The sequence below is a fragment of the Podarcis pityusensis genome (genome assembly GCF_964106645.2).
Source record: "Podarcis pityusensis genome assembly, chromosome: 9".
NCBI lineage: Eukaryota > Metazoa > Chordata > Lepidosauria > Squamata > Lacertidae > Podarcis > Podarcis pityusensis.
Window position 1 is genome coordinate 67,058,714 of NC_138034.1, and position 13,103 is coordinate 67,071,816.

Here is a 13,103-nt window from a genome sequence, read left to right on the forward strand (position 1 = left end):
GCCTGGAGGTTTGTTTTGTCTCCATTAAACACAAATGCCAACTCTTGAGATACATACGTGGGATGCAAGGTCTTTTCAACATGTTTCTGCTAAACTGGATCGCTGTACATTCAGTTCTTCAAACCTTTTTGTGGACATACAGTAACTGACATGTACTCTGAACTAGGACTAACAGCATTACTCACTGGAAGAAAGCAGCGTACATCGAGTTACAATGAAAGAACCACCAATAATCCATGAATCTTTTGCTAATTGGAATTTTTTTTTAATTGTTTTTAAAGATACACCATTTTTTGCAGCAGTCCATCAGGGTGAAATGGAAACTTTCCATTAAAATTTCTACCAGCAGGTCTGGTTCTAAATTTCTCTCTCTCTCTCTCTCTCTCTCTCTCTCTCTCTCTCTCTCCCCCTGATTTACAGCTATTAGATCAAAGGCAGTAATCATGATATTTGCATGGGAATTAGTCCCATTGAAATTAGACGTACTTCAAAAGAAACATACTTGGTTACATGTAGCTTGCAGAACACAGATTTATTATAATCAGGGTGGAAGGTGGAGGTATTCAAAGGGCTGTTGTTGACTCCCATCTATCCTTAAAGAGCCAGCAGTTTTTAAGGGCAGAAAGGGTGACTAGGGGCTTGCCTGGAGATTTAGATTTGTACACTGCAGAGACTAGCTAGCTACAAGTTCATTTCAAGTCAGTTAGTTACAATAGAGCTTTGGAGCTATCAAGTTCTCTTCGTCTTTCCCATCAGATCATGGGTGGGCAACCTGTGGCTCTGCACCTAAAGACTTGTGGGTGGATAGAGCCAGGTGGGGAATGGTGGAGGGAGTCAGAACAGGTGGAACGAGGGAGGAGGGGGTGAAAGCCTTCTGCAGGGAATCGGTGCACCTCTGACGAGAGTGAACTTTCCCTGCCCTAGCAGCCTGTTGGGTGGTGGTGAAGAGGAAGACTGGGAAAGTGAGAGAAGGTGGCAGAGAGGGAAAAGCCACTTTGGGGTCTGGCCTGCCCACTGCCAGCATCTGGTCTTGCACAGATTCTCCCCCAAGGGAATGTGGTCCTCAACCCTTTCTCCTGACAAGTTAGAGTTCAAAGCCAGGACTGATAAAGTGGGAGGTCTGGATGACCAGGGACAGCTTTCTTTGAAGGTGGAATAGAAGGGAGACTTACGACCACTGAATACCTTGATCTGGGGTGGGAGAGGATCCCTCTTCTGCTCCATAGTGTAGCCTGCTGGCTATTATGAAATGAAGTTGAAGACCCTGGATCTCAAAATTTCCTAAACACAAGTTACTCACTCTTGTATCTCATAGTCTACAGTGTCAATCATCATCATAATCATCATCATCATCCCCCAAATTATGCTTTTCTTCACTAACTTGAATTCAGGAAGAAAGAACTTTTCTGTCCACAAAATTTTGGGTCAGTACCAAAGGAAAGCATAGTTCACTAGCTTTTTATAATCGTTAGGCTAAGAAACAATTAATTGTGTGATATATTCCAAGGTTTGAATGTTTTAAGTTAATCAAGATCACTTTTGTTAACAGCACACTTTGACTAGGAAAAAAATACCTAGTTACAAGTTTTCCAGAAAATTTTTGTTTTTAGTTCATGAAGAGAAACTGGGAATCATCATTAAATTGCTGCAAAAATAGTATCTCTCTTGGGATATTATGCTGAGCCCAGAAAAATAATTTTATCAACCATAAAAGATTGAATTGTGAGCTTTTGGGGAGAAACATTCATCACTTTAATTTATGTTGCTCATCTTGGGTTTTCTTGTTTGTGTGCTTAGTTCAATTCTTCTCCAGCGTTTGCTTAAAGGCCAAACTAGACATGACAGTTGCAGGCGCTGTGGTCTAAACCACTGAGCCTCTTGGGCTTGCTGATCAGAAGGTTGGCAGTTCGGGGTGAGCTCTCATTGTTCTTTCCCAGCCAACCTAGCAGTTTGAAAGCACACCAGTGTAAGTAGATAAATAGGTACCACTGTGGTGGGAAGGTAAACAGTGTTTCCATGCGTTCTGACACATGTCACGGTGTCCCACTGCACCAGAAGCAGTTTGGTCATGCTTGCCACATGACCCAGAAAGTTGTCTGTGGGGAAACGCCGGCTCCCTCGGCCTGAAAAGCAAGATAAGCGGCGCACCCCATAGTCGCCTTTGACTTGACTTAACCATCCAGGGGTCCTTTACCTTTACTGCTTCGTGTGGCTAAAACATTTAACTGCTGAAATGATGGCAGAATCCCAGTGTGGGGTGTTGAACATTCCCTGTGCTTGCCGTTTAAGTCTTTGTCCAGCTGTTGTGATTTCTAGTATCTGAGCTAAGATCAGCTGAAAGTGCTTAAAGAGAGAGAGAGAAATTTGAAGCAGCAAACGTGACTGGATGGAGGATTCTGTGCTTCTCATGTATGTGCCCCGTATTCTTCTCCCAGTTCTGCCCTGCATACATAACAGGAATAGTTCTGTTTAAACATGCAGAGTGTCTGCCATCATGTCTAGTTCATTACTCACTGGGAGGGATGCTTGTAACAGACAAGGCTTCTGTCTTACATGTTATACACTAGGGTTCTGTCTCAGTCTTGTGGGCCATTTAATGATAAGAAAAATATTGGTAGCACAATGTGGTGATCATATGGTTTCTTTTTCAGACTAATAGGGATGCCAAAGGAAAAATATGATCCTCCAGATCCTCGCAGAATTTACACCATCATGTCAGCAGAGGAGGTAGCCAATGGGAAGAAGTCCCATTGGGCAGAATTGGAAATCTCGGGTGAGTTATGAAATGATTTGCCTATCAGGTGGGAGGTGGAGGTGGTTCTCTCTGGCTTTAGGCCAGGTATCTATCCACCTGCCTGATAAAACTTGTGAATGGATCAGCAGGTCCTCAGAGGCAAGTTCATCAGTGTGTGAAAATCTTGCCTTCAAGATATCTGGTTTCAGTTTGCCTGCAGTCTGAGCGCTTGAAACCATTCACATTATTAAGATGCAAGTGGGCATCCCTTATGAAATGCCTTAGAAAAGGCACTGTAAGAGTTAGAGATATGAATCTGGGGTGATTGGACAGAGAAATATGTGCGTTTCTATTGTTCTGCCCCCTCTCAGATCTGAAATGGGGGGGGGCATCTAATGTTCATTTCAGAAAAAAAACATGTTTTCCATTTATCACTTACTTCCAAAAGTGGCTTCAAAGTGGTTTCATGTACAATTTTCTACAATAAGCTCAAGCAACTTGAAAGTTGCATGGCTCCATTAAAAAATAATAATCATTAATTAATATAAATTCAGAAGGGATTGGGTTAGACCCTTGTTGGTTATCGTTGATAGTTGGGGATGAAGGTGAGGGGTGTTAATGGGGAATAATAGAACTCAACCCATCTGATATCATCAGATTAATGTAATATTTGTGCACTTTAGATAGCCTGCATCTGATTTTCTCTTCCTTCATTTTTATGCTTTTGCTGTTATGAGAATTTTTTTTTATTATGTATTTTGTATTTTTAGTTTGTATTTGTATTATGTATTTTTATTATAATTGCATTTATGTAACTTTTGATTTCTATAATGTATAGATATTAGGTTATGTATTATGTTACGTTGTAAAGTACCCAATGGTTTTTTTGATGAACAGCAGCATATAAATGTAGTTAGTTAATTAATTAATAATTAAAATACGTGACTACAGAGTTGCTTCCTTCCCCCTTTCAAATTGGAGGGAAGCCCTCTTTCGTCCCCCTCCCCTTAGCAAAAAAACCCTTTCAGCTGCTTTTCTCACCCTCCCCAGGAAAAAAAGCTACATTTGCCAAAAAGTCATAGCAGATATCCTGCGTTTTATTATGCTTTGTGGTGGGCGTGAGATGATAAATCAGCACATTTTTCTTGCAAAACTATCAGTATACTTGTAGAAACAGCTGCCTGAACGCTTAACATTCTCCACATGCTCTTCATTTTAGGCAGAGTGCGGAGCTTAAGTACGTCTCTTTGGTCACTAACACACTTGACTGCTCTCCACCTCAATGACAACTATCTGACTCGCATTCCACCTGATATTGCCAAGCTTCATAATCTGGTTTACTTGGATCTCTCATCCAACAAACTCAGAAGTTTACCAGCAGAACTAGGAAACATGGTATCTCTCAGGTGAGGAGTTTCACTGCCTCTTACAAAATAATTACAGAAAAGTTTTCGGCTGCAACTTTACTTTTAGTCCAACTGTTAAATTGATGTTGCAGTTTAACTTGGCTGTCGATATACACAGTTTCAGAACTTAATTTGACTGCCCTCTTTTTGAACCATTTTGGGTGGCGCTACATGGTATGATACTCAAGTTCTGGTAGCTCATATTGTGCCTTGCCCACCTGATGCCAATGATGATGGATGGGGGTGAGGAAATGGGCAGTGCTAGGATGACGGTGTTACATTTTACTACACATTACAGGGGGGAGAGAAGAGAACACAGCAGCAGCACCCTAACATTTCTCCTAAATGTAGTTATGTCATTAGGCTACCTTTCATAATGACGCCAATCTTCACCTCCATATTTGCTCACAAACTTGATAATGTTAATAGTTCATTGTATAAAGAAGGTCTTCCTTTGGGATTTTGTGCCAAAATGATTAACTTACTGTTACTATGCAAAAAGGGAGATGGAGTTTTCCCCTGAAAAGCAATGGACAGCAACTACCAATCCTTGTACATCACCTTCTGCTTTTTTGATTCCTTATCCAAGGATGAATGATAGGCTTGGGTGGGGATTTAGCATTTTTTTCAGGGGTTGTTGACTTCCTTCCAACATCCTTTCAGTGTGAAAACAAGTCAGAGTTGGAAGTTGGGTGTCCCCCCCCAACAGCCTTCTCCAACTCAGTGCCCCCCAGAAGTTGTGAACATCAACCTCTCTCAGAGGTGATGGCTGGGGGCTATAGTTCAAAGCCTCTGGAGGGCACCTAGCTGGGCAGGCTGTTCCAGAACACCAAACTGCAGACGCTTAACCACTGTATAGCTAATTTATTTGTGGCCATTAATGTGTGCATTAATGCACACATATTTCCCCTTCAGCAATGGAGCCACTCAAAGGAATATCAAAACAAAAGTTGGCATTTTGCAAGATAAACAGAACATACAATATGTGAATTCTTCTAAAGTTGACCCTGCTAATGTGTTTGTTCTGTCTTTAGGGAATTGCTTTTAAACAACAATTTGTTACGAGTTTTGCCTTATGAACTTGGACGGCTATTCCAGCTGCAAACACTAGGTTTGAAAGGTAATTGAAATATTAAACCATACATGTCCATGATTCCTTGTTCTCTATCCTTTCTTTCCTTTATCAATTCCTTGATCAGTCTTCTAACCAAAGAATCCTGTAGGGCTGAAGGACAAAACCTTTTGCAAAGTATAGGTAATGGGTTTCTTAGCCTACTATTTTGTTTATCTATTTATTCATGAATAAGCTTTAGGAGAAGTTCTGAATTGTCCTTTTGGGTTTTTGCTGTGCCCTTTGTCTTGCTGCCTTCCTGCTGTATCCAGACCAGACAAAGCCCTTAGAATCATAGACTAGAATTGGAAGGGACCCCACTTAATCCTGCAATACCGGAATCTCAACTAAAACATCCATAGCAGAAGGCCATCCAATATCTGTTTAAAAATCTCCACTGAAGGAGAGTCACCACCTCCCGAGGGAGCCTGTTCCACTTTCCAAAAGCTTTTACTGTCAGAAGGCTCTTCCTAATCGGAATCTCCTTTCTTGTAACTTGAAGCCTGACGCTCTGACCACTCTTTCACTCCTCTGGAATTCAGCTACTGCTTTTGGACATCCCTTTCAAATCTACCGTCCTTCCCTCTGACAGAATGAGAAGTAGGGCTCTAACTGATGTTCAATGTCTCACTTTTATTCTAGGCAATCCTTTATCACAAGATATTCTCAGCCTGTACCAGGACTCAGATGGAACACGGAAGTTACTGAACTACATGCTTGACAATCTAGCGGGTAAGAAGTGTTTGCCTTCACTTTGATAGCAGCGAAAGGCTCGTCTTATATGACAGATGGCATTTGTGTAGAGGGGGAGTTTTCATACTGCAGGCACTCCTAAGATGGGTGCAGTGGGTGTGCTATGCATTCCCAACACAGTGTGCCCCTTTCAGTACACTACGCAATGCTAATTGGGAGGATTGCTTTTGCCTATTATGACAACTGCCACAAATGCAGTATACTTTACTGTAACGAAACACGGTGGGCATTTGGTTATGTGGGCTAAAGTAAAGGCATGCACTTGATAACATTAGGATAGAAGCTAAACCCCTGTTCCCCTTCCCCATTGATCCCATTCAAAATCAAGCCTGATCCTACTCCTGCCTGTATAGCTCTGTCTTGGGTCTTGTTTCTCGGTTACACTGCAGGGGGATGTAATATTGGGAGCTGGCTCTATCTGTCTAACTGTCTAACACCTGCCCAATGATGTTGAGTGCCAGCTCATCAAGAGTCTTGAGTTCAAAGGTCCACATAGTAGCTATTCCCAGATCAGGGATTCATCTCGTACTTGGTGAGGTTTTCCATTCATTTGGTGGAGGAACTGGCCTGTATATATTGATAATTCCTTTTTAAAAGAGACCATTTGTAGCTGGTAAACTTATGTGTGTACACCAGGTCTTTTATACTCAAAATAGCTTTCTGGATCTGGCTTCAGCTAATCTCAGTTGTTCTGGATTGAAGAGCCAAGTGGAAACCATGCTCTATCTTTTAATTAAGCCTGCATGGGATGATTGTCACTGGAAAAACCCTTCAATATGGAAGGGCTCAGCAGGCTGGTGGTATGAATTGTTTACCCTGTAACTTATTCCCATCACATGGAATGTTGCGTGCCTGTTGAACCTCTTTTGCAGTTGCAGATAATGGTTTGTGATCGTTCAACCTTATGGGCAAAATAATAAACTATTCATACATTTCCGCCCAGCACTTTTGAAGCAGTTTTGGGTGGCAACTATGCCACTAGGGTATATGTTACACAGGCTTTAGTTGATCCAACAAAGTGATCACACCAGAATGTGGCTATTCCTTTAGGTTCCTGTGTGCATGTTTGAGTGAGTGAGAGAGAAGGTGAATGAAATCAGGCATAATTGTTCCCAAATAAAATTGGTACTACCATTGGAAATCTCAGTGAGGATAAAAGTGAAATGGAAACTAAAGGCTACTTAAAAGACAAAGCAGTGCTGTTCAGGGCCCATCTATATCTAAAAGTACGAGAAACCTGCACCATCTAAACATTTTCTCTACCCATATCCCACTTTCAGCTTGCAGTTAAATGTTTTCTTTTCTGAACTTCTGTACTACAATATGGAGTGTGACTATTGCAAGTTCTTGAGGGATACTGGGCTTTCTAGCGCTCATTAATGTTTACTTTCTCAATATTTCAGTTCATCCGGAGCAGCTGCCTCCAAGGCCATGGATTACTTTGAAAGAGCGAGACCAAATTCTGCCCTCCGGTAATTATGTGACTTTCTCTTCTTCCTGTAAATTAAAGATAAGCAAGGAGATATCTTTTTGTACAGCTGCACTCCTCATTTGTCAAGTTTTATTCATCCTTGATGATGATTGAAGAAACCTCACAGCCCCCAAAAGAGAGTTCTCCGCCTGCTTTATTTGTGTAACCAAGCAGCTGCCTGGGACAGAAACAGGAGGTTCCTTGAGGGTCTGAAGGCAGGAGTAGGCAAGGAGAGCTCAAAGTTACTGGAACCCCAGAAAGACCCCAGCTTTGTGCTGCTGCAGTAGGTGAAGCCAAGGGGCAGGGGTTGAACTGTCTGCAATAGTATCAGATGGCTGGTAACATGATACAAATCCACATATTTATCAGGCCTTTTTTAACTACTCAAAATCTGCTCCCAGAAAGGGTCTTTTTAAACAGATTTATCAGGCCTTTTTTAACTACTCAAAATCTGCTCCCAGAAAGGGTCACTGGAACATTTTTCTCCATGGCCATCATAAGGCCACGTGCAGAAGTGAGGCTTGCAATCTCTTTATCCAGTTAAGAGAATGAGGAAGATGTGCTCCTTCCCCCTTGAGCTAACCAACTGGTTGCCAAATCCTGCTTCAAGAGTTTGCTGTGGATAGGGCCAGTACCAACATAAGCCTTAATCTCAGTGGAGACGCTATGGGGCAGGAGCATGTGATCACCATTAAGAGATTGGCAAATGGGCTGGTGCTGAAGTTACTGTCAGTGTAACTGAGCGACAACTGCTTCCACTTGTAGAGAGAGGACCAGTTTGTGTGCTACGAATCTGTTCAAACTTGCTCTGTGCATGCAATCAGTGAAATATCAGAGCAGGGTTCACTTGGAAGAATGTGTAGCTACTTTGTGAGGAGTGCTGAGAAAGTGAAAAGTCCTTTTAACAGAAATATCAGTGTGGTCATCCTCTGATGTTGTACTGCTCATATGAACCGTTAAAGGTGAAAGGGCCAATTCATAATGTATGAATCTGTCTGTTGAATCTAAGTTTTCACCTGAGGTTCTTAGCAACTTGAATAATTTAATTAGCAGCGAGCTGCAGCTTTATCTCATTTAAGAAAAACCTAATAGCCTTTTATGTTATCTGTTCTGGCTGAAGTAATGTGCAAAAATATGCAAACCTGAAAAGTATGCTAGATCATCTCCGCAATGTACTGTATAAGTTTATTTATGCAGATAGTTCCACCTATGCAAAGCAGTTAGCCATGTAGTTAAAATGGAGGTTAATGAACTCTAGCTTCTTAAACTAGTACTTGGCATCTGAAAGAAGTTTCTTTTTCTTAATGTTACGATTTAATTACAGTCTTTATGTTGGCCACACAGCAACTTAGTTCTCTGGGTGGCTCACAAAAATAAAATACAACATTGAAAATACAAATAAAAGAATTGCAATGTAAAAATTAGAGGAATTCTGGAAGCTTTTGCAAAACTGGCCTTTAAGTCAGAGATATCTACTTAATTCCACTGAAACTCCTTGTTCTAAGTGAAAAGTGTGTGGTACCTCAACGTTCTCATCACCAAATGTTTATTTTCTCTCCTTCCAGCTTCTTTTACAGTCATGTGTTATAATGTGTTGTGTGATAAATACGCCACCCGACAGCTCTATGGCTACTGCCCATCATGGGCATTAAATTGGGAATACAGAAAAAAGGGAATCATGGAAGAAATTGTGAACTGGGATGCAGATATCATTAGTCTTCAGGTAATGATAACAGAATATAGCCCTTTGATTTTCATCAGGAAATAGTAGGAATAGGGTTCCCTTATTCTCTTCTTAAAATGTTGATAGAAAGTCAAGGGCATCTCTTCAAAGTACTTCTTCATGTTTTCTTCTGTAGTCTTACAGCTTTAATTTTTTAAAAAAAGTATGTTAAAGACATGTTAAGATGCGAAAATAGCAAAAAATCGCCATTGGCCAAATACTTTTTGCAGGGCCCTTTGTCCATTGTTCATTTTGAATAAAGCATAATAACTTGGCAACCGTGGCTTATGATGACTTGTGAATGTGACTGCTCAGTCCTTCCCATGCCAATGTAACCCTCCCTGAAACAGGCAAAAATGAGACAGCCTACATTTCTCAGCACAGTTTTCTTCAATGTTAACAACCAAGGGTCATTTAGTTCAATCCCCTGCAATGCAGGAATCCTGTCCACAGCCATCCCTGGATGGATTCAAACCACCAGCCTTCTGGTTAACAGCCAGACACACTTACCCATTGTGTGATGTTCCTTTTCAGGAAGTAGAAACTGAGCAATACTTCACCCTCTTTCTGCCAGCATTAAAAGAGCGTGGATATGATGGATTTTTTTCTCCAAAGTCACGTGCCAAAATCATGTCTGAGCAGGAGCGAAAGCATGTGGATGGTTGTGCAGTATTCTTCAAAACGGAAAAGTAAGAGACTTTCGCTGATTTGACTTTGTTGTTTCATGCCCGTACCTCAGATGTCTCTGATAGTTTGCAAAGCAGCGTCTGTTGTTGCTTTAATGTGGACATGAAATTGGCCTTTGTATTTAAAAAATGAGAGGGAGAAGTTTTATATCCTGGCTTTCTGGTAGTCTTTTTTTTTTTCCCTTTACCTTTGTAGGTTTTTATATCTGTTGACTGAGTTCTTGGGTATGTTTTACATGTTTCAGGTTCACATTGGTGCAGAAGCACACGGTAGAATTCAACCAGGTGGCAATGGCGAACTCCGAAGGATCAGAAGCTATGTTGAATCGAGTGATGACAAAGGACAACATTGGCGTTGCTGTCGTGTTAGAGGTGCATAAGGAACTGTTTGGGACAGGTGGGTGCCAGGCATTTTCAACACGAAGGGGGAGAGGCTTCATAAGGCGTACTAGTTTTTAAACAAGTGAAACTTTACTGTATAGAAATAATGTCACTTTATAGTACAAATTAAGTGGAGACAAAACAGTACCAGCTCAGTGGACTGCTTTGCTGAAGCAATTTCTGAAACAGATCCGTTCATCCCTATGAACAAAAATGCTATCTTAAATTGAGTGTGACATTTGGTCTATCCAGTGTTGTTCTGGCTGCTATGACTTGTGGTAGTGCTCAGTCAGGGGTCTTTCCCATCAGTGATCCTTTCTACAGGATATGTTAGAGCTTGAACCTGGTACAGGCGGCCCCCCACTTGCGCAAGGGCTACATTCCAGCCCCTGCATAAGTGAAATTGCGTAAAGTGGGGAGCACCTTCTCAGCACCCCTTAAACACCCTCTTGGCCAACTCTCTCTTCAATCCATACTGCTGCTGCTGCACTACTCCACTCCACACATCAGCTGTTAGGCAGGGAGGCGGAGCAGGGTAAACAAAGCCCTGCTGTGCCTCTGGTCTCTTCAGGGCTCCTTCCCAGATTTCCTCTTCAAACACTGGGGAGGGTCTCCTTGCAAGCCACAAGCTCTCTCTCTCGAGCGCCATTTCCAGATTTGAATTGAATTATTTAATTATTTGCCAACGTCATGCGTGGGGGGGGGGGGAGCTGTCTGTATTTCCTGCATGCAGTGTGTGAGTTTGTCCATGCAGGTGTGGCCTTTGCCACTCCAAAGCACATAGCTCATGCTAGAGCGGTCACTCACTTAGGAAGAATATGTTCCTTCTTTCTTCAGTCTGACCTTTTTTCCCCATAGCATTTTGTTTTTCCTAACACAATTCTCTCTGGAACTCTGCATGGATGCCACTAGGTATGCCGCGTGACTGGGATCAAAGTCACAGTACTATTTGGTCTTAATTGGCACAGCCATGTGCATAGTGTACCCTCAACTGCCTTAATTTCTATAATAATTTCTACCAGGCCACCACTGTCACGGGAATTGAGACAAATGCAGATACGCTGGCCATGGGAAGGTGCTCTGTTGTTCACATAAACCCTCCCGGCCACGAGTCCAGCAGTATCTGCACAGTGAAGAACATTTCCTTTGCATGTAATTAAATGCTTTTCTGTTTGTTTCTGTATCATGGAAGGAGTTGAATTAACTTAGAATTCATTGCCTTTAGGTATGAAGCCTCTCCATACCGTGGACAACCAGCTGCTTATTATAGCAAACGCCCACATGCATTGGGACCCTGAATATTCAGATGTAAAACTTGTCCAGACAATGATGTTTGTCTCGGAACTGAAAAGTATCCTTGAGAAAGCCTCTAGCCGGCCTGGAAGCCCAATAACAGATAAGAATTCCATCCCTCTGGTGCTGTGTGCAGATCTCAACTCACTGCCGGATTCAGGTATTTAGAAACAGCAGTTTTGCTTTTACTTCAAAGTTAAGACTTACCTTTTTTATTAAAAATGTATTTATTAAAAGGTTTTATTGGGTAACAGTAGTACATGCAGAGTCTCCGTTTTCAAGTCATAGAATCCTTCAAACAAGTCAGTCACATTCAGAGTGAGACATTACTGTTACAGGCGATATGGAATTGAGGGGGGAAAGAAGGCAGGAAAAGGGGAGACAGTAAAATTCCATTCTTTTATATAGTATATGAGTAAAGCTTTTGTGTGGGACGTGGGTGGCGCTGTGGGTTAAACCACAGAGCCTAGGACTTGCCGATCAGAAGGTTGGCGGTTCGAATCCCCATGACGGGGTGAGCTCCCGTTGCTCAGTCCCTGCTCCTGCCAACCTAGCAGTTCGAAAGCACATCAAAGTGCAAGTAGATAAATAGGTACCGCTCTGGCGGGAAGGTAAACAGCGTTTCCATGCGCTGCTCTGGTTCGCCAGAAGCGGCTTAGTCATGCTGGCCACATGACCCGGAAGCTGTACGCCGGCTCCCTCGGCCAATAAAGCGAGATGAGCGCCGCAACCCCAGAGTCGGCCACGACTGGACCCTAAGGTCAGGGGTCCCTTTACCTTTAAAGCTTTTGTGTTAGCATCACTTAAAACATGTATTTTATTTTTGTTGGTGGTACAAGAGACCAGAGGGCCCAAGGCATGGCTGGTTGCAGTCGGTGGGCTGTAAGTGTGTCTTGTTTGTGTGTTGTGAGGGGAATGTTACTGGATCAGATTAACCATATCGATTTGTATGCTGTGGGGGGAGGGACATAGTATTGAAAGTTAATACTATCTCGTATCAACTTTCCACCAACATTACACCTAGTGGAAAATGATCTTTTTCAATGTCTTGTGTCTCAAGGGGAAATTTTAATGTGAATTGCTGAATTGTTGTCTTGCATTCTAAAATGAGGAGAGGAGGTAATAGGGTAGATTTGGGGGTTGGTAAGGTGAACAAGTAAGGTTGGTAAGGTGAACAAGACCCTCTGTTGAACCAGTATTGTTTGCCCAGGGAAACTGCTATTTAAAACCAGATGAATGATAAATTACAAGAACCACCATCACATTTAGTCCATAAATAATCACTTCCTTTCTAATTACAAATGCTGTCAGCCTTAATCAACTCCTGGTGGTATTTCTCTAACTGCTAAATAGCTTATTTCTTATTTTAAGCAGGTGGTTATATAGGTACTTGGGTGATAATTCTTCCCTCCCGGTCATGAAAACATTTGCAGTGTTAATAATTCCCTGGCTGCTGATGGTGTGCATAGGGCTCCAGAACTGAGTTCATGTTAAGCTACAGGAAAACAGGTGGCACAATTCAGCATTAGCATCCGGCAGCAACAG

At 42.1% G+C, this 13,103-nt stretch overlaps 1 protein-coding gene across 3 annotated transcripts in view; it reads left to right on the forward strand.

Annotated features, from left to right (window-relative positions):
* Nucleotides 1-13,103, forward strand: part of CNOT6L (CCR4-NOT transcription complex subunit 6 like) — a 36,053-nt gene that overhangs the window by 18,022 nt on the left and 4,928 nt on the right. For all 3 annotated transcript variants that reach the window (XM_081020881.1, XM_081020882.1, XM_081020880.1), the window contains exons 2-10: nt 2,652-2,773; nt 3,954-4,140; nt 5,175-5,260; nt 5,894-5,983; nt 7,408-7,476; nt 9,041-9,198; nt 9,733-9,887; nt 10,130-10,281; nt 11,491-11,718. In XM_081020881.1, coding sequence (XP_080877007.1) covers nt 2,662-2,773; nt 3,954-4,140; nt 5,175-5,260; nt 5,894-5,983; nt 7,408-7,476; nt 9,041-9,198; nt 9,733-9,887; nt 10,130-10,281; nt 11,491-11,718 — 1,237 coding nt within the window. In that variant the 5' untranslated portion in view covers nt 2,652-2,661. The remainder of the gene's footprint in view (nt 1-2,651; nt 2,774-3,953; nt 4,141-5,174; nt 5,261-5,893; nt 5,984-7,407; nt 7,477-9,040; nt 9,199-9,732; nt 9,888-10,129; nt 10,282-11,490; nt 11,719-13,103) is intronic.